This window comes from Ursus americanus, chromosome 32, assembly GCF_024610735.1.
Source record: "Ursus americanus isolate L20-20 chromosome 32, mUrsAme1.1.p, whole genome shotgun sequence".
Lineage (NCBI taxonomy): Eukaryota > Metazoa > Chordata > Mammalia > Carnivora > Ursidae > Ursus > Ursus americanus.
Window position 1 is genome coordinate 33,968,267 of NC_142158.1, and position 20,674 is coordinate 33,988,940.

A 20,674-nucleotide genomic window follows, 5' to 3' on the forward strand; every position below is an offset into this window, starting at 1 on the left:
TTCCCTTTCTCTGATTTTCATTCTCTCCATTGTCGAGGAAGAGGACTGGGCCAGATGAATTCCAAGTTCTGGCCCTTTCTGCCACTTTACAGCAGTGGTCGCCTTTTTTCCAGCGTCCAATAGCCTGGTCCTCACTTCTGTCTGCACCGACCAGAACTACACTTAACCTCCGTATTTCCACAGGCAACCTCTCCAGTCAAGGCAACCCTCGGTTACTTCAATCACGCCCCTCAGAATTCTTGCAGCGTTTTCCCATTACGCAATTCCAAAGTCACTTCCACATTTCTAGGTGCTTGTTAGAGCAGCACCCTGTTTCCTGGCACCAAGACATGTACTCACTTCCTCAGGCTGCTGCCACCAAGCACCACAAACTGGGGGCTTAAAACAACAAAGATTTATTTCCTCAGAGGTCAGGAGGCCAGAGCCTGGAATCAAGGTATTGGCAGAGTTGGTTTCTTCTGAAGGCTCAGGGCAGAGGGGGTGGATTCTGTTCCATGTCTCTCTCTCAGCTTCCAATAGATTCGGGCAGTCCTTGGTGTTCCTTGGCTGATAGCCTCTGCCTCCATTGCCACATGGCCTTTTCTTTGTGTGCATCTCTGTGTGTCCCCTCCTCTTCTTACAAAGACACCACTCATATTGAGTTTAGAGCCCACTTTAATCCCAATATGACCTTAGCTAATCCCATCTGCAAAGGCCCTATTTCCAAATGGTCACATTCGGAGGTTCTAAGTGGACATGAATTTTTTGGGGGACACTCTTGAACGCACTACACCTTCTAACTATGACTTTTTAAAGTTCTGAGATGAAAAGGAACCTGAAAGGGGTACAGTTTACCGATGGATGATACCTAAATGGTTGTGTCGTTCATGTAGTAATTGTCACCCACTGGCGGTGATCGTCATCTTATGTCCTGATTTTCTGGGGTTGCTCCTGGTCTTACTGTCAAACCGTGTACTTCAGGTTTGTGTTCAAAAAATATGGTCCTCATACTCTTAGCTCACATGAGGGGATTCCAGAAAACACTTTGCAATTAGTCTCCCTCTCTTTTATTATAATCTACATTTGCTTCCCCTTACCTACTCCTCATTGGAAAGGAAAAATGTTCACCATGTTCTAAATAGATTTATCTTATGGGCTTATGTGATTATCAGAGTCTCCCCGTGATTCCCTCTAGCCTTTCTTTTCCTACTGAACACGTGTTCTATGGCTCCCCGTGGCGTACAAGGTAAAGTTCAAACTCTTCACTTTGACATCTAGACTTTTCCACGGTCAAGTCCTAGCTCATTTTATAGCCACTGAATCATCTGCTAAATAAAATGCTTGGGCTTTCCTACTCATCCTACCTATCTTTGTACTATCGCTCCTGCCTGGATGCCTGGCCTCTGTCCTCTGTCTTCCCCAAAGCAGCCCACCCTTCAAAGCCATCTCCTCTGCAAAGACCCCCAAGCACTCCACCCCAGGGTGGCCTTTCACATAGTCTCAGTGCTGGTCACTAGGCAGCCCCTCTAACAAGTGTGTGCTGGTATTCAATTCATGTCTTTTCCCCCAGTTTAATGGTGAAGACCTCAAGGGCAGGATTCCTTTGTGTGAAACAGGGGACGACTGCCAGCCACTGTCGAACCAACACACCCAGTCCCTGTCTGTTATGCCTGTGCTAGCTCTACCACACCTGGCCTCTGGGGGTGCTCTGATTCTCCCGCCGGCTGGGCCTGGCTGAACAAATCTCACTCCTTCCTCTGACTGAGGTGGTTAGAGCTGCAGGTTGGCTTGGCTGGCACAGGCTGAGATCCCGTGTGGCTCCCAGCTCCAAATCCCTTTCCTTGTTCTGACCCTACACTGACTCAGACCAGATCTCTCTGAGACTTATCTCCCTGGAGAGGTGATTTGGTTCTGCTGGCTAAGTCTATTGTCCCCAGCAGGCTACCCCTAAGCTTAAATAAGCAATAACGGGAACATTTCTGCAGCCCTTATGGCCTCAAGATAGGCCACAGGGGAAAATTGGGCTCAGTATTTCACTAATGCAATGCACCCAGTGGTGTTTCATTCTTTTGGCGGTGTTTCAAGACTGGTGTATGTCTTCTTTCTAAACTGACGACCCTTATTACAGTAATGGATGTCCATCTCACAGCACCTAATTTTTCAAAAATCCTATTACCTTATGCTTGACTCTTCCAGGAAGGTGTGTATATTTATGGGCTGTATATGGATGGAGCAGCCTGGGACAGACGGAATGGGAAGCTCACAGAATCCACGCCCAAGGTGCTCTTCACGCAGCTGCCTGTCCTGCACATCTTTGCCATTAATTCCATTGCGCCCAAGGACCCCAAGCTGTATGTGTGTCCTATTTACAAGAAACCCAGGCGTACTGACTTGACCTTCATCACTGTGGTGTATTTGCGAACGGTTTTGTCCCCAGATCACTGGATCTTGAGAGGAGTAGCTCTTTTGTGTGACATCAAGTAAATTCATTTCCACTTGCTGAGGGCGCTAGAGTCATGTAGCCAGCCAGCGCTAATGAGAGCCTTGGTGATGTGTGTCTTTTCTCCCGGGTAATGGCTTGATTACCCTTTTTAAATTAAAAAGTTGATATTCTACAATCACTTGTGTGTGTGTGTTTTCCCTCATATCAATATTAAAAAAAAAAAACGGTTCTAAAGTAATGCATTTTAGCCCAGGAAATCATATTCCATTATAATTAGTTGTTTAGATAAAGTCTCATCTTCATGTTAGAACATCGGAAGGTTTGAATTTTTTAAAAATCGAAAACAAAGTATTAATTTGTTGCATTCTAAAAGAGGCCTAATAGATGCGAGCTTTTCTCTCAAATGAAAACCACATTTCCCTGGAAGAAAATCAACCCCTGTGTGTGTTTCTGCTAACGTGCTGTCCTTCACTTATTTGGGTTTGGCCTTGTCGCCGTGCTTGTGAAATGGAAGCCGGCAGGGTCCAGTCAGTCCCCCTTAGGAGTTACAGCTGTGTGGTGTGACGTGTTTGAGACAGCAAATCCACAGGGATGGCTGCTCTTGTCATTTATTTTAATTTTATTTAATATTATTTTTTTTAAGTGCTTTTGAGGCCCAGAGAACTCTGAGTCTCCAGCTCCTACCGGCTCCCCCTCTCCAACCCCAACTCTGCGGGAGATAATGAAGCGCACATTTCTAGGCAGCAAATGGAGAAGGAAAAACAAACTCCATCAAATGAAATTAGGTTACATGCCGAATGCCTTAAAAAGCAAAGTCTTTAAAAAGTGAAGCTATTTCTTACCCTGTAGCTGGTCTGAAACTCAGTATGAACCTTTATTTCCTGCTAAAGGAAATTGTCAATTTAACAAAACAGATGGGGTCCTACATTGAATGTTCATGCAGCTTCGGGGTAGTGAAGTGTCTCTACTGGCCTTCCCATCCATCTAGAATGCTCTTGCTTGCCCTCAGCTGAATTCACCAAGTTCATTCCCCCTGTCTGTTCTGAAGGAAGGGCGCATTTCATGTTGCTTTGTTCCCCTCCCATCCTTCTGTTGCCCTGATCAGAGATGCCAACGAGAAACCAAACAAGATGGCCAAGCAATAGCCCGGGAGAGGTGTCCAGGGAAGACCCCAGAAAAAAATTCCCCCGTAGTCTAGGGTACTTACAAACAGTAGAAAATACATCATGAAATGTACATTGTACTAGTGAACCCCATTATGCTCCGAGACTGGTTCAATGTCAAAGCTATAGAACTTTCCAGGGCAGTTTAGAAGACCAAAGTAACCAAGACCCCAGCCCAAACGTGTTTTGGTATTTCCCTTGGTCAATAGGCACACTAGAGAAAATGATGGCATTTTCTGGAAAGAATGTCTGCCTGAACTGAGGCTAGAATCTGGAAGCCCCTGGTGCTCTGGGGGAGCACAGAGGAAGTGAAGCACACTCTAGCACACCAAACTGCAGGTCCCAAAATAAAGCACAGGCATTTTATTCACATTCCTGTCCAGTTGCTAACACGATTGAAGGCAAACTGCATAGTCTAAACCCCTGGATATCACGGTAAGCTTTCAGAGAATAACAATTAAGTTCAGTGTTCTCTAATGACTTGAATATCTTATGGAAAATTGAAAAAGCAGGAAAGATGTCAATCTAGCAAGGGTATAGATTGGACTGTTTAAAGCCATAGACCATTTCCTGGGGAATTTTTCACTGATTATTTTGTTCTGTGTCAGCACAGAGGGGAGAGTGGTGGGTGCTGAGGCCACCCCAGGGATGAGTACTTGCTACTTAAGCAGTGTCTCAAAATGGTCTTCTTTCCGGGGGGTGTTTCTCAGCTATCCCTGGTTTTGCAGAGCTGGCTGGGGCCCAGTTCTTCTTTTTTTTCTCTGGGCCCATTAAATGGATTCATTAGACATTTTGAGCCATTGAACTTCCATAAACACATAACCATTTTCTTGGCAAAATTGTTGCTCTTTCACTAATTACATAATTTGCCACACTTGAGTGAAGGAGACCTGGTGAGCATAAAAGAGCAAAGGATCGGGGACAAGATGGTTAAGCCAACCAAAGCTGAGCGGGGGGGGGGGGGGGGGGGCAGAGTGCTGCTTCTTTTTTCTCCTTGGATCCAGTCCACATATTCTCATGTTGGTCTAGGCAAAATGAGCAGTGAGATTTATACCTTCTTTGTTTTAAAATGTTATTATAGTTTGGACTTTGCATAAAAATAAGACCAAAAAAGAAGTGTCTAAAGATATATCTTCCAAAAGGAATTGGTCTTGTGATGTTGCATGAATGAGCCCCACTCTTTTCAGAGACCTCAGATAACTAGGGAACTCCCCAGCAATGTCCCTGTGACTTGAGGCCATGATGTGTAAAAGAATGATTAAAGAAATTCAGGGGTGAGGGATGAACTTGAAGACAAGTGAACATTTCAGCTGGGTCTTGGTCTTTCCATAGATGGTACCAAAATGGTACCAAGACAGTAGATGAATGTATTCTAAGGGAAGGAACAGCATGAGGGAGAGAATAATATGCAGATGGGAAGCTACAATGTTCAGAGCCAGAGGCCAGACAAGGTACCCCACCCCAAGAGCTTTCAGTGAATTTCCGTCAACTGGAATGTACGTGCCAAATACCAAAGCCCCCAATGAGCTGCCTAAAAATGTCTGCCTTGTGGCCCACCATCACTCAACTTGCTCAGCTAGGACTATTTGATGTTCCCTGAGCATCACAGATACTTTCATCCTTATATTGTTTCCTTATCAAGGGAAACCTCTTCCATGCAGAACAACTGAAACCTTCCCACACTACTGGAAGCAATTTAAAATGGACAACCATTTTTGGGAAACAGCTAGACAGTTTCTTAAAAGTTAAACTTTTTGCACCTCAATAAATATCGACTGGACCAGCTACCATATGACCCATATGAGTATCTTGGATATTCACCCAAGAAAATAAAAGCATCATGCATACAAAGACTTTACACATGAATGTTCCTAAGAGCTTTATTTGTAATGCCAGCAACTAGAAACAACTCGAGTGTCCCATCCATGCCTGAATGGATAAACAAACTAGCGCCTACCTGTTCTATGGAATACTGCTCAGCAACAAAAAGGAACACATTTTTGACACATGCTACAACATGGATGAATCTCAAAATTATTTTGCTGAGTTAAAGGATCCAGGTGAAAAAAAGAGTACATGATGTGTGGCTGCACGGATATGTAAAATTCCAGAAAATGCAAATGAATCTGTCGTGACAGAGAGCAGATCAGCAAGCTGCCTGGCAGGGCGAGACGAAGGGGACAGGGGAAGGAGGTTACAATTCTGGGGCAAGATGTGTTCACTCTCTTCGTTGTTGTGATGGTTTGACAAGTGTCAAAATATACCAAATCATACACTTTAAACATGTGCTATTTACTGTACTTCAGTCATACCTGAATAAATCTGTGACAAAAAGTTCCCCCTCCACTGCTTGATCCTTTCTGTGCCCTCTGCGAAGACTTTCATGACCCTTCACCCCCCTCATCCCTCCGCCAGGTGGGATTTGTTGCTCCTTCTGTGGCATTTTGGTGGCAACTGGATTTGGCAATTTTAAGCTTGGGAATTAATAATGTGTGCCTGTCTCCCCACTCTACACCAAGCTTCTGGAAAGCAGAGTCTGGCTTTTCGGCTCCCCATTAAGTGTTGAATGAATGAAAGAATGAATGGACAGTAAGTAACCCAATTTGACTGGTAAACGTAGGCAAATGATGGGGAAGGAGGAAATGTCAGGTGGGAGCCATGTTGGGAATGCTGCGGAAGGATCATGGGACCACCAATGGTTCTGGACTGCTGAAGGAATGGAAGTGAGAAGGTCAGAGAGGAGGCTGTTGCTCTAGACCAAACAACATGAAAGGAGGGAACAAGAGAGAGGATAATTCGAACGGAAGTAAAGCAAGTCATTTAAAAGATGGTATGGAGGCAAAATTTGGGGATTCAGAAACCCAAGTGGAGGAGATGAATAATAAACAGGAAGGATTAATAGATAAAGCAGCTTACAGCCTGGAGAGTCTAGCTGGATGTTTCTTCTGCCACTTCAATTTTGGGGAAAAGAGCTGTTGCTGGTATTTCCTTCTTTTTTAAAAAAAAGATCTTATTTATATGAGAAAGAGAGCATGAGCAGGGGGAGGGACAGGGGGCGAGAGAGAAGCAGACTTCCCATTGAGCGTGGAGCCCAACATAAGGTTCGATCCCAGGGCCCTGAGATCATGACCTGAGCCAAAGTCAGACGCTTAACCAACTGAGCCACCCAAAGTGCCCCAAGAGGTGTTTTCTTAGCCACGTGCTTACAAATAACAGCTAGGGTCTCTGAAGAATTGCTCATGGTGAGGTCATAACATAGTGTTAGCATGTGCCAGGCACTAGTCTAAGCACTTGACATGAATTACACTTAAGTAATCCTCATACCAACCCCATGACGTCAGTGTTGACATTATCATCTCCATTTCACAGATGAGGAAATCGAAGAACAGAGAAGCTAAAAACTCTGCCTCGCGTTTCTCGCAGCTAGTAAGCAACAAAGCTGGGATTTGAACCCAGGTTGAATGGTTCCAGCCCAGGCTCTGATGAACTGTGCAAGACAGTATTGGGTTTTTTTTTAAAGCCAGAGACTAATGGCATAAATCTCTGAATTTCATAATTGTGCACAGAAAATAGTACATCTGTGTTTCTGTGACTTGTTAATTTGAGCGGCTTTCATTATCTGGATGGAAAGGATAATGTGCATAAAGGAGAAGCTATCAGGCAAATATCAGCATTTATGTTGTATGCAAACAAATGTACATTTAAAATTCAGGAATTTCAAAGGGAATTAGTAGGTTCATTTAACATGCTCTTTCTGGGTTTTCTTGAACATTCTAGACCAGCAGGTGCATTGTTAACTGGAAGGAGCTGGAGAAATTTGCTCTGGCTTCCCAAGTGAGAAGACAAGAGATCTAGACCAGGTGCGGGCCCCCTGCTAGGCAGCTTCTTTGTCCACATACAAAAGAAGAAAAAGTAAGATGTTATTCTAAAGAACACAGTCCAGCCAAGGGTAAAAGAAAGCAAAAGTGTGAAAAGTAATTCACTGTCCTAAATGAAAAAAAAATATCAAGGGACTATGGGGATTCTTTCCATCTAAAAAGCCAAAAAGCCACTCATGGTGAAGTAACCCAGTGACTTAGTCCTAGGTGTCTAGCGGACTCTCCAGTGTTTTTTGTTTAAGGTTTTAAAAAATGATCCTGCTTTAGATATAAAAAGATGTCACGTGACAACACTCCAGGAACAGTTAGGACATATAGCATAAATATCCAAAAACATGCTGAATCAAAATAGAAAAATACTGAATAAATACTGAATCCACCAAAATTACCCAGAGCTGAACAGACATTGGCTTATGAGCCTATTCCATATTTGGTAAAAATTGTCCACCCATTAAAAACACCAAAAATTTTATCCCTCTCCTTGTCATATGTTGGGTTTTCTACAAACAGACTCTAAGCTGGAGATTCGTGCACAGGATTCCTGGGAATAATACCTGTGCAGGCGTGAAGGCAGCAGGACTGAGCAGAGGGAGAAGCTGGGCTTGGATGCAGTCACAGCAAAGGCCTCAGCCACCCGCTGGGAGCTTCGGAATGAGGATGGCCCTACAGGTGGCCTCACGCCTAGTGGGCCAGGCAGCTATAAGCCAGTTGCAGCAACACTCCCAGCATCTGGGGAGCCTGGGACCTAAGGGGGGCATCTGGGCAGTGCATCCAGGGGGGGCATCTCTTCTCTTTCTCTTTCTCTCCTTCCTTTGCTTTAAAAACAAATCGTGAACATGTTTTCCTTTGCTGCCTTCTTAGGGTCTCTTCAGAGGACCTTAACAATTGCAGATGTATTTCTGACATCTGCACACAGAAGCCACACCCCTGAAATGCAGAGAGCTTTCCAGAACGGCTGAGGTGGTGGGAAAGAACTTGAGGGAGGCTTGCGATTCCTGTCCCCTTCTGAGAGGCTGGGGAAGAGGGAGTCCCTGCCTGAGGGAGCACCCAGATTGAGTGGAATGACAGGACCCATTCTGAAAAGACCCCCAAACACAAAGACATCTGAAATCTGAAAGCATCCATTTTTAACCGCTATTTTTCTCAGAGCCATAAATTCCCTGATAATTTTTGAAGGCTAGAACTGTGTTTTGCCTTAGGAAAAAAATGACTTCGGTAACTTGAGCACATGGGGGAAAAAGTAGCCAATGCCATTGCTTTTCTTTCCCAGCATCTGGTTTTTACTTCAAAAAGGAACCAGCCTTGATTTACATACAATCTTCTGAGATGAATATAAATATTTGGGAGTACTACTCGAGAAATGAAAATGTTCTTTGTCTACCCTGAATTGATACCAGTTCCTGGGAAGCTGTTAGTGTCACTGTTCCTTCTCCCCAGAAGGAGTCGGTGGGGAGGGGGGCTCACAGTTGCTTCCATCCTGGGGGACTTGCAAAGTCACCCTCCTTGGGAATGTGGGATGTGGCAGGGTGACAGTGCTACAGTTGTTTCTTTATAAACAGTTTTAATTGAACAGGTGTCCTCAGGGAGCAGGGAGATTCCTCTTCGCTTCACACATGTGTTAGCCTGGCAGCTCCCTGCATTTCCTGACAGAAGCTGCCTCTGCTCATCCTTACTCAGGCTGTGTAGCTGACTAATTAAAGCACCTCCTCTCAACTTCCAGGCAAATCCTCATTTGACCTGGTGCAGATATTCGATGCTTGAGCCTCTAATTTCCTGGCACCTTCACAGCTGCTTCAAGATGGTGTTTATGAATGTGGGGGCTCTTTTTCAGTCTCCTGATTAACAAATTCAGGGGTATTTCTGTCATTGGAACCCCAGCCTCCTCAGACATGTGATTGGGGACTTGAACCTGTGTTTGAGGGGATAAAGATACCTATCTATCATTTGCAGATTCCCTGTATTCCTTCCTGATTATGCAAATCCTTCCCCTTTCTATTGTTCCTCTTCTATTGTCCTCTCAAAAGACCTCCAGTATCTATCATGATAAGAACCTGTGTGAGAGGTTGCCAGACAAATAGAAAATACCGTTTAGTCTCTCTCTCTCCCTCTCTCATTCTCTCTCTCTCTCTCCCTCCCTAGAGCTAAGAACCAACTGTTTGGCGTTCAGCTAGACCACGTCAGAAGCTTTGTCTATTATGTGTCATCCCCTCTCCTGGGGAAAGCAGTCACTTTTAGTTTTTTTCCATGTTTATGGAAATTTTTTTGAGAATAGGCTTGATCTTTCTACCTGGTCAGCTTTCTCCAGAAGCCCAAGCCAGTCCTTGGCTGCCAGCAGTCAGTTGCGGTGTTCCTTGGTGCATCCCAGACCCCTGCCCACGGAGCCCTGGACTTCGGGACAGCTGGCCCAGGGGATGAGCAGGTGAATTTCTTTGTCTGGTCCTGCTCTTGTCCTCTTATGCCTACCTGCCCTCACTGCCTTCCAGGCTTCTGGCTGCTGGAGGAAGGTCATGTTCACACTTCATTTGCTCACATGCCTCACTCCAGCAGCTGCACCAGGGAGAGCAAGTGGTCGTATGGGGCAGGCTGGGAGCCCTGGAGGGCGCCACACTCGAAGCCAGTCTATGGTGTCTCTTCATTCTCTTCCTCTCATCTTGGAGGAAGGCATGGGTGGGAGGGGGTCAGGGGACTGCCAAGCTTTCTTCCTGACATCCTTTTAACGGCCTTGGAAAGTCTCTGGAGCCAGTGGCAAGAAAGCCTCAGCTTTTCATACCATGTGTCCCCCCAAATGAAGTATGTGCGCGTTTCCCCTCTTCTGGGGAAAAGTCTGGGCTCTTTCAGAGTTGTCTCGATTACAGTTGTCTAATCCAGCATCTTTGTGGGAAACTTGATTTGACCGACACATAACGTGCACACACCTGCCACGTCGTCCAGCCGTGAGAAACTCAGGTACGTCCTCCCTCCATCTTCACCAACGGGAGTGTGTGTGTATGTCTCTAGGTCAATTTATGTATTAATTTGTCATTCGATGCATAATATTTAGTACTGCGATAAAAACAAACAAGCCAATCCTATGAGGCATTGATTTTCCCTTCCACATCTGTTCATGAAGACATAAATCTAAAGTTTTGCTACTTTAAAAGCCTCCAATGCAAATATAATCTAAAATTGCTAGGCTTTGAAGTTGGGCTTTTCTGTCAGAAGATGTTTATAGACCTGCTCCCTGGAGCCTGGCCACTCATCTGCCTCCAGGCCGCAAAGACATTGATTACATCTTGAGGTCCCTTCCGATTTGTTCCCACTCAATATGGTGCTGCTGAGCACCGTCTGTGCAAAGGCTCCAGGCTGACCCTCCGTTTTTTTGCAAGAGTGGCTCTGAAATCACGCACGAGCTAGAGCAGAGAACATAAACCGCGTGTGAGTAGCCACAATGTAAGTCAGAGAGTGCTTGTTGGACTAAAGATGAAGAGGCATGGTGGCGCAGACAACAGACTTGACTATGCTTTGGGAGGATAATACAAGGTCCTTGGAGGAAGTGGACACTAGGCTGAGCCACGAAGGATGGATGGGATTTGATCAAAGGAAATAGGGGAGAAGAGCATTCTAGGAGGAAGCACGGCAGGAGCAAAGTCCTAACGTGGCAAAGGCAGGCCAAGTTTGGAGGAATTTGGGTCGGCTGCATCACAGGACACATGAGGGGGAGGGCTGTGAGGAGAATCTGTGGACACGTGACCATGGACAGTCAAGAATGTTGTGGGTATGACCACCATGGTTCCTCCTACCTAGGTGGTGGTCTGCAGTTTGCAAAAAAGCTCTTTCTCATGCATTATCTTATTGGATTTTCATAGCAGTCTTGTAAGCAGGCGGGCAGAAGCTATCATACAGACAAGGAAACTTGGAAAGTTGAAGTGATCTGCTTCAGGGGATAAAGCCCAGGTCTTCCCACCCCCTGACCAGAGTCTTTCCCCTAAACCAATGGCGGTAGTTGGGAGCCTGTGGGAGAACTTACTCCTTAAAACCTGCCCATTCTACATGTTTGGAGAACTTCTGTGGGTTGGTTTGCTTTCAGGTTCCCTTCACTGGTTTTTCCTGTAAAAAACCACCACATGGTGACCACTTCCAGATACTCTGGTGTGGGTCAGTGAATTCCTGGCAGAGACACTTGGGGAGCAGTCTCTTCCCAGAGGTCAGAGCTGTGGGTCTTGGATGTGCCATTGCAGTGGCCTTGGCAAAGCTGGCAGAGCTGGCAAAGACCTGCCATCAGCAGCAGCTTCCTGGGCACTAGGGCTGAGACAATGCCAGGGGGACAGGGATTGAGGCCCATTAGCACAGAGCCTCAGTATTATCTCACCGTGTGGGGCTTGCTGTCCCCAGAGTCCTACTGCACCAGGATGATGGAGAGGCCTGGCCTAGGCCTGCTTGTGTTTTGCACATCTCTATTACCTTGTCCTTGAGGAGTATCCTCAGAAAAAAGTCAGTGATCTCAAATTCTTTGATGGGCAGAGAAGAGATAGATCTCCAGGGACTTGATCTTCATGTCTCAGACCTGGCCACCTGGCTTGATATTGGGACCCACTTCTTGTCCCCCATTTGCCTCCTGTGGTTCTGACCACAGCTGAGACCCCAGCCCTGCCCACTGCTGCCAAGGCCTCCACGGCTTCCCATTCCAGAGCTCCCAGACTTCCCCCAGCCACACACCCCCAACCACCCCCAATCACCCCCAACCACAGTGCTGGCATCATCAGCTTTTGTCTCAGAGGAGTGTTTATGTGTTCTCATCTGGCCAAACTGATACGCTTGGAGTTAATTCTGAGAGCCCTCTCCCCCAAGAAGCTCTCCCTGAGAGCACCTGGATGGTGGGGGATCAGACATCTGAGCCATTAGGTGCCAGGTAGCTCCATCAACTTTGTTTGCCATCTCGTTTGGCAAATGAGCCAGAAACCAGAGCATCGCTGAGTGCACTGGGGATGAAGGCTTTCAAGAACAGGGAACGAAGTGACTCGAGCTGGCTTTGAGGTGAAAGATTGGGTCCTGGGAAAATGTCAATTGCTGGGCAAAGCCACAGGTCCACTAGAGGTCAGGTCTAGGGGTCAGACCATGACAACAGAGGGAGACTCTGAGCTTCCCCTAATCATTCACCAGTCTGGAATTCTGAAGCATTACCAGGTCACAAGGCAGCCAGGACTTGACCAGAAATGGGAGCGGAAACTTCTGGGTTGTGGAGGTCTAGGAGACATCTACATTGTCAGTCCTAGTGGGCTATTGATGCCTCAAGCTGGATCACAGGTGTGGCCTGTGATGGGCTGGTCTGCAGGATGCCACAGGGGAACAGCTGGCGAGAGTTTCTAAGAAGGAGGCTGTTTGCTGGTGGGCCGGTTAGCAAGTTAGTCTGAGGACACCTCTCATTTTAGACTCAGGCTGTTGTTGGTTTCATTTCTCATCTTGGTCACAGTGGGTTTCTTGGCCGTGACAGAGGTACTGAAAGGTGACAGTAAGACGGCCCATGTAATGCTTCTTTTTTTTAATTTGATTTCCAAACATGTGAAATTTGGCACGTTTCCTCTTTTCCTGCAGAGCTTTAATTCTGTGAATGGACAGTGTGGGCTCTGTCACAACTACCCCCTTCCCAGATCCCCCACCTTCTTTCCAGAGAAGAAGGCAGACAGGTGGGAACAGTAGGGATGAGAGGTAGAGGGGAGCCAGGTAGATAAGAACAAATGGGCCTGGGGCGCCTGGGTGGCACAGCGGTTAAGCGTCTGCCTTCGGCTCAGGGCGTGATCCCGGCGTTATGGGATCGAGTCCCACATCAGGCTCCTCTGCTGTGAGCCTGCTTCTTCCTCTCCCACTCCCCCTGCTTGTGTTCCCTCTCTCGCTGGCTGTCTCTATCTCTGTCAAATAAATAAATAAAATCTTTAAAAAAAAAAAAAAGAACAAATGGGCCTCTTCCCAGGCCCAGGAGCCACAGCCACACAGACCCAGAATCCCCATTCCAATGCTGCCACCCACTGACAATGGTGAGGGGAACAGAGGAGCAGGATATGGGCCTGGAGCAAGGAGTCCCATTCCCCTAACTGCAGCCACGGAGGGGGCTGTTAGAAGCCCTCTGCTTGGACTAACTAGCCCCGTCCCACACAGACTCAGGGCGCGTGCCACCCCTGGGTGTCAGGTGGGCTAAGTGCCGACATAAACAGCTCCCAAATCTCAGTGGCTCAACAAGGTACAACACGATGCCAGTCAGCAGGAGGTTGCTCCACACAGTCATTTAGGGACCCAAGCTCCTGTCTTCGGTTCTACGGTCCCCTGGAGCCTTAGAGTTCTCCCTGGATCACCTGTACCAGCTGGAAGGTGGAGGGGGAGAGGGTGTGAAGGATCTTGCGGGAAGTTGTATGGACCAAGCCTGGAGGTGGCCTATACCACCTTCTTCCACATTCCACAGTCTGTACTAATGGAAGCTAATGGAGGGACACTGGGAAATGGGGTCTTTGTGTGTTATGGGTTGAATCACACCCCCCTCCCCCAAAGAAAGGGATCTTGGAGTCTTGACTCTCAGTACCTTAAAATGTGACCTTGTTTGGAAATAAGGTCTTTACAGAGGTAATCAAGTTAAAATGAGGTCATAAGACCCCAATCTAATATACTGGCTTGTACACAGAGGGAAATTTGGGGACAGACAGGCATGGAGGGAAGACAATGTGAAGACAAAGGGAGAATGCCATCTGTAAGTCAAGGACTACCTAAGGCTACCAGAAGCTAGGAGAGTGGCCTGGAACAGTTTCTCCCTCTCAGCCCTCAGCCAACACCTTGATTTTGGACTTCAAGCCCCCAGAACTGCGAGGCAATAAATTTCTATTGAGTAAGCCCCCTAGTTTGTGGGCACTTTACTGTGCAGTAGCCCCAGGAAACCAACCCATGCTACATGCCCAGATTTGGGGAGCATTCAACCAGCTCTGCTACATAATCTTCTTGTCAAAAGGAAGAGAATAGAAGGCTCTTTGGGCAACACCTGCCACCCGCTGTCCCCATGACTCTCTCCTTCCCTGGGGTTTTCTCTCACCTCTCCCCACAGCAGACCCAAATCCCTCCCAGAGGAAATGGAGGGAGACGCTGTGATTTCTGGCCAGAATGCCTATTTGGGGAAGAGAGAGGAACTTTGCTGTTCTCCCTCATTTTGTTCTATCCCTTGGTCCAGAAGTGCACAGACCCTGCCAACACCCGGTTAAATGACCTCAAGCAAATCCCCTGACTCTTGTGGGATTCAATTTCCCTCCCTGTAAACTAGAGCGATCCCACTGACTTCTCTCTCTCGACAGAGGAGTCAGTTATGGAAACAATGCTCTGGCCCTTTGGAAATAGAGTGTGCTGCATTCACCCAAGAGGGCAATAATCACTGTAGCTCGAGAGGCTGTAAATCCTCCCCAGCCGACTGCCCAGACCTGGACAGGACCCAGAACCTGGGAAACTCGGGGAGGGGGGCGGGGGCAGCGAGAGTGGCAAGGTATGGGGGGAAGGGCCTCTTTGGTTCAGCCAGCCTCCTCCCTCCCCCAGACCTGGGGGATTGGGCTGGAGCCATTTGGACCAGGAAGGATGTCCTAAGCTGGAGACCCTGGACATCAGCAGCTGTACCTGCTGTCGTGCTGAGACCTGGCACAGCTGATGTGACAGCCCAGGGAGATGGAGGGCCGCGGGGAGTAAGAGTGGTGTTAATGCTGCTGTTTAGGGAGAATTTGTTTATGCCAGGCTCCGGGCAAGTGCAGTTTCTGATCGTCCAACAATTCTGCAAGGTGGTGAATGCGGGTTGTCTGGGTGGGTCATGTCCAGGCTGCCTTGGCTATTTTGAGCTCTCTTGGGACAGTTACTCCATGGCTTTGTGCTTCAGGGTCTGCATGGGTCAAATGGGGGATAAAAATGATCCCACTTCACAACTCAGGGCTGCTCCCTGCACTGGGACAAGGGCAGAAGAGAAGCAGGAGGCAGAGGCATGGAGTCCTTGCTGGCAGGGGCATCCTCTGGGGACATACTCCTTCACTCTTGCCTCCACTGCGACCGGCAGCCGGGTTCTCCTCTCCCCTGCAAAAGGAGGGTTCCTGGGCTCGTTCCTTCCATCTCTGCTTTCTCCCTGTGGCAATGGTCAGGCTGAGGGCAGTGGTGAGCATGAAGATGGAGTAACACTCACACAGCTCCTGGATCAGTGCCTGGCTCAAGGCAAGGGCTCTGGAAATGGGGGTCTTTATTATTATCTTCCTTTTACAGATTGTGAGACCAAGGATCAGGGATGTGTTCAGGGAATGGTTGAGCTGTATTGGAACCTGAGACTGACGGGCTGTAAGATCAGTGTGGAAATAGCTAAATCGTGGAAGGTGCCGAGATGCCCTTCAACAGATGACTGGATTAAGAAGTTGTGGTCCATATATACAATGGAATATTACTCAGCTATCAGAAAGAATGAGTGCTCTACATTTGCTGCAACATGGCCGGCACTGGAGGAGATAATGTTAAGTGAAATAAGTCAAGCAGAGAAAGACAATTATCATATGGTTTCACTCATTTATGGAACATAAGAACTAGGAAGATCGGTAGGGGAAGAAAGGGAAGAAGAAAGGGGGGTAGACAGAAGGGGGAATGAAGCATGAGAGAGACTATGGACTCTGGGAAACAAACTGAGGGTTTCAGAGGGGAGGGGGGTGGGGGACTGGGATAGGCTGGTGATGGGTAGTAAGGAGGGCACGTATTGCATGGTGCACTGGGTGTTATACGCAAGTAATGAAGCATGGAACTTTACATCAAAAACTAGGGATGTACTGTATGGTGACTAACATAATATAATAAAAAAATATTTTAAAAAAATCAGTGTGGAGGCGTGTGTGTTTCTATTGGCTAAAGATTGTTGGCTCTTTCCTCATCTGGACCCCCAGAGGAGGGGTAGTCTTGAGCTTTGGAAAATAAGCACCTTTCTTAGGAACTGGGAGCTCAGAAAGGAACTGAACTATATGGACAAGAGACACCTGTCTTTTAGCAGTTTTCCTCCTCCCCCCTCCCTTTCTCTGGGCCTCCCCCCAGCTGCAAGATTCTGCCCTGCCCACTGGCGAGGTCTTCCTACTAAGAAGAGGCTTTTCCTCAGCCAAGGACAAAGGGTGGGCTGGCCTGCTCCTGGGTCTCTTTCCATAGGGAAGACCCTTGCAGCATCTTCTCCTCAGGGGCACACATCAGTTGCTCCCATTCTCATTCTGAACGGGATCTGAAAACCAAGCTTTCTTCCTAAATGCTTTGTAAAAGGCTCCTTTAGAGCCACAGGAGAAGCTTTGGGCATGGGGGTAAGGAGCAGGACCCAGAGCTTGGGGCTCCGGAGGAAGGAGCCACAGGGGAGGTGCTCCCAAGACAGGCTGGCCCAGCTGGAGCCCGCACTCTCTGCACGGCTCTGGCTGCTCATCGGAGCTGCTGCACCGGCTTTGGGGGCAGGTGGCCCTGGGGATGAAGGCCAGCGCTGCTCTGTGAGCAACTTTGTTTTCATCCCCGAGCCTCAGTCTCCTTGTCCATAAAATGGGCCCAACAGTACTTGCTCATAATACTCGAGGAGATCGCAGCAATAAGCATCCAGCACCACCTGGCTCAGAGCTGCCAGCGACTCGACTCGGTAAGTGGTAGCTATTGTTCTTGTTCGTGGGTATTGTTAGTGTAGCAGACGATTCCACCTGTTCGAATCTCTGCTCCTAGATGGCTCATCCTGCCCTCTGTTCTAGGGAGCAAAGGTCCGTTTGCGCTGCTCTAACAACATATCATAGACTTGGTGCTTCTAAACAAGCACTTACTTACCACAGTTCTGAAGGCTGGAAGTCCAAGATCATGGCACTGGTAGATCTGGTGTGTGGTGAGAGCCTGCTTCCTGGTTCACTGATGGCCACTTTCTCTCTGTGTCCTCGCGTGGTGGCAGAGGGGAGGGACTTCTCTGGGATCTCTTTTATAAGGGCACCAATCCATCATGAGAGTTCTGCTATCATGATCTCATCTCCTCCCAGAGGCCCCACCCCCACAATCACCACCTTGGGGGTTAGGATTTCAACATGTGAAATAGGGGGAGGACACATTCAGACCATAGCAGGGCCTGAGCATGGGGCCCTGATAACAGTGTGGGGAGAGGAGAGGACTGTACTTCCCAGGACCTAATGTGTCCTCTCTGCCAGCCCATCTTTCTTCTGCTAAGTTTTTGAACACCTACTATGTGCCAGGCACCTCACTGGACACTTGGATTGACACATTTCTATTGCAACAAACATTATTGAGCACCTACCATGTGCCAGGGCCTGTGCTAATGCTGGATACCCAGAGATAAACAAGGAGACATCCCTTCCGTCAAGGAGCCCGCAGTCTGATGAGGGAAAGTCGTAAGGACAGTGATAGAACATGGTTAGTGCTTCAATTCATTCCATTTCTTACGTTAAACAAGAGTCACCAAGCACATAGTACGTGCCAAACACTGTGCTGGGTGCTGTGCAGTATTACGATGAGCGGAACAAGGCCTCTGCCCTTAAGGGACTCTGAGTCCATGAGGAAACTGAGAAATTAACCAGCAAACATTCAAGAGGGTTCCAACGTACCCAGATGGCCATAAGCACAAGGGATTGGGGCCCTGAGGAATTGAGTGTGGGGGATTATGGAAAACTTCCAGGTGGGGGTGACTCCTTCACTGAGGCTCTGAGGGTGGGCAGAAGTAGGGGAATCCTGGAGGAGAACCAAGTTTAGGGGATCCTTCCAGGGCTCTTGCTGCTGACAAGAGCACCTATGCTGTCTTGAAGGGGCATTGAGGGGCAGGGCTGAGGAGATGTTTCTTAGAGAGGGGGCTGCCTGCGCTGGGTCCTGAAGCATGAGTAGGAGCTCAGGCAGGTGAGGTAAGTGAGGACACTTCAGACAGAGGGGACTGCACGTGCAAAGGCAGAGATGTGCCAGGAGGCACTTGCAAGAAATCCAGCTGGGAGGTAAGCTGGGGGCAGTCCCAAGTAGGCTTCTTAGATATTAAGAGTTTTAAGAACCTGGTCCTAGGTGATAGGGAACCAACGATGGGCTCAGGGATGAAGTCACGTAAGGGTTAAAAGAAAGCCTAATCCTCTGGTGATGGGATAAGGAGGAAGGGAAAGATGTCAACTTGTTAAAAAAGAAAGTAAGAAGGAAAGAAAGAGAGAAAGAAAGAGGAGGAAGGAAGGAAGGAAGGAAGGAGGGAGGGAAGAAAGGAAGGAAGGAAGAAGGGAGGAAAGGAAGGAAGGGAGAAAGGAAGGAAGGCAGGGAGAAAGGAAAGAAGGGAGGGAGGAAGGAATCAGCCCCTGGACCCACCCCAACTTACAAGCTCAGGAGACAAATCTTCCCAAATGTCCACCATACAGCCTCCCCGCAGCTGCAGGGCACTTCCACAGAAGAACCAGGGCCTGGCGCCCAGCAGCATCCATCACACCCAGAGACAGAACCAGGAGGGGTCTGTGCACACTGAGCATTCGCTGGGCTGGCTGTGCTGCAACAGCGTCCTGGCTCTCGGATCCCCAATCTAGTAGGAAGGAGGCAATTATAACCCAGGGTACAACGACGTGCTGAGATGAGAGGTATCGTCAGGGAAAACTCAGAGGCTTTGACCTCTGCGAGAGGTTCACTAATCTGCCACCCAAATGTGTCGGGGCTCAGGCGGCCACCTCCCTCCCTGGATACTTCCCTGTAACCAAGGACTTCAGCTGGCCTCGCCCAGAAGCAGACCTTGAGGTGAAGATTTAAGGACAGGTAGTTGTTGTTGTTGTTGTCGTTGTTTTTCATTTGGGAGGTGCTCCCAGGCAGCACTAGTCCCCTACTGTGGGCATGCAGGACGGGCCAGGGAAGGCAGCCATGGATGGCGGGGCCTCCATCACACGGGGGACTCTGAGAGACTGGCACACACCTCCGAGTGTCCATCCAGAGCTGCCTGAGAGCTGCTCCTAGGGGTGCCTAGCCTGAACCAGCTGAACACGAAAATCTCCTCCCCGTCAGAGAAAGCCCGCTGGCAGAAAGAAAGTGGTCTTTTCAGTGCTGAGGACAGGACTTCGAAGGCATCTGCTTATCACAGCACTGTTGGTCACGATTGTAACTGTAATAGAAACGTGTCTCTCCTGCACTGAGTAGAATCTTCCTGAGGGTAAAGGCAGCATCGCCACTTTCTCCCTGGGCCCTAGTTCCATGTCTGGCACATAGCAAGGTATTCAACAGATATGTATTGAGCAAATGTAATTTGGAGGCCGAGAAATTCATGGCAAATGCCCAGTTCTGTCTGAATACCTTCCCTAGCCTCTTCTCCCCAGCCCCCAACCCTGGTACAGCAGAGCCTGCAAGTTGTTCCCCGGTATCCATATGGATATCTCGATCATATATGTATCTGTATCTAATTTTGCTTTCTTCGAGAGTAATATATACCCCAATATTTAACCTTACCAGTGACTGCCTGGGACAAAGGGAAAATTTCCCAGCCTCCTTTACAGCTAGGAGTGCCCATGCATCTAAATTCCGACCAACGGGGGCGCCCGGATGGCTCAGTTGGTTTAGCATCTGCCTTCAGCTCAGGTCATGATCTCAGGGTCCTGGGATTGAGCCCCTCGTGGGGCTCCCTGCTCAGCGGGGAGTCTGCTTCTCCCTCTGCCCCTGCCCTTGTGCTCTTTCTCTATCACTCTATCTCAAATAAATAAATAAAATTTAAAAAAATAACAAATTCCGACCAATGGGTGAGGAACTGACAATTGCCACTTTCTGGTTGTGGCTTTACCCATGGAGGCCCACCCCTCCTCTTCTCCTTCCTCCTGCCTGCTGGCTGGAGTTTGGATATCATGGTGGGAGCTGGAGCAACCACCTTGGATCATTTCGTGGAAGGCTTGGGCCATGAGAATGGTGGAAGCTACAAGATCGGGGGAACCCTAATGATCAGGGAGCCACTGCTCCAGCCCTAGGCTGAACCTCTGGTCTCGTTTTATGTAAGAGCCCTTGGTTACACCATTGCTCTCTGGGGTTTTCTGCCAGGTGTAGCTGAACAAGCTAATAATCCTAAGTGGCTCACGGAAGGTGACCTTCTGGGCAGGGGAGGGAAGACAAGACTCCCAGGTTGTGGAGGTAGAGCTTGCTGGAGTGGGCAATCCCTCTGGCTCAAAGGGAGCCTCTGCTCCTCCCACTGGCTGTCTCTTCCCGCCTCCCCATTTCACACCCCCACCCCACCCCTT

General features: G+C 48.3%; 1 protein-coding gene across 1 annotated transcript in view; it reads left to right on the plus strand.

The window, feature by feature from the left end:
- Positions 1-2,515, plus strand: part of DNAH8 (dynein axonemal heavy chain 8) — a 377,771-nt gene extending 375,256 nt beyond the window's left edge. Inside the window, exon 92 of the mRNA XM_045786311.2 lies at positions 2,176-2,515. Coding sequence (XP_045642267.2) covers positions 2,176-2,463 — 288 coding nt within the window. The 3' untranslated portion in view covers positions 2,464-2,515. The remainder of the gene's footprint in view (positions 1-2,175) is intronic.
- The last annotated feature ends 18,159 nt before the right edge of the window (positions 2,516-20,674 follow it).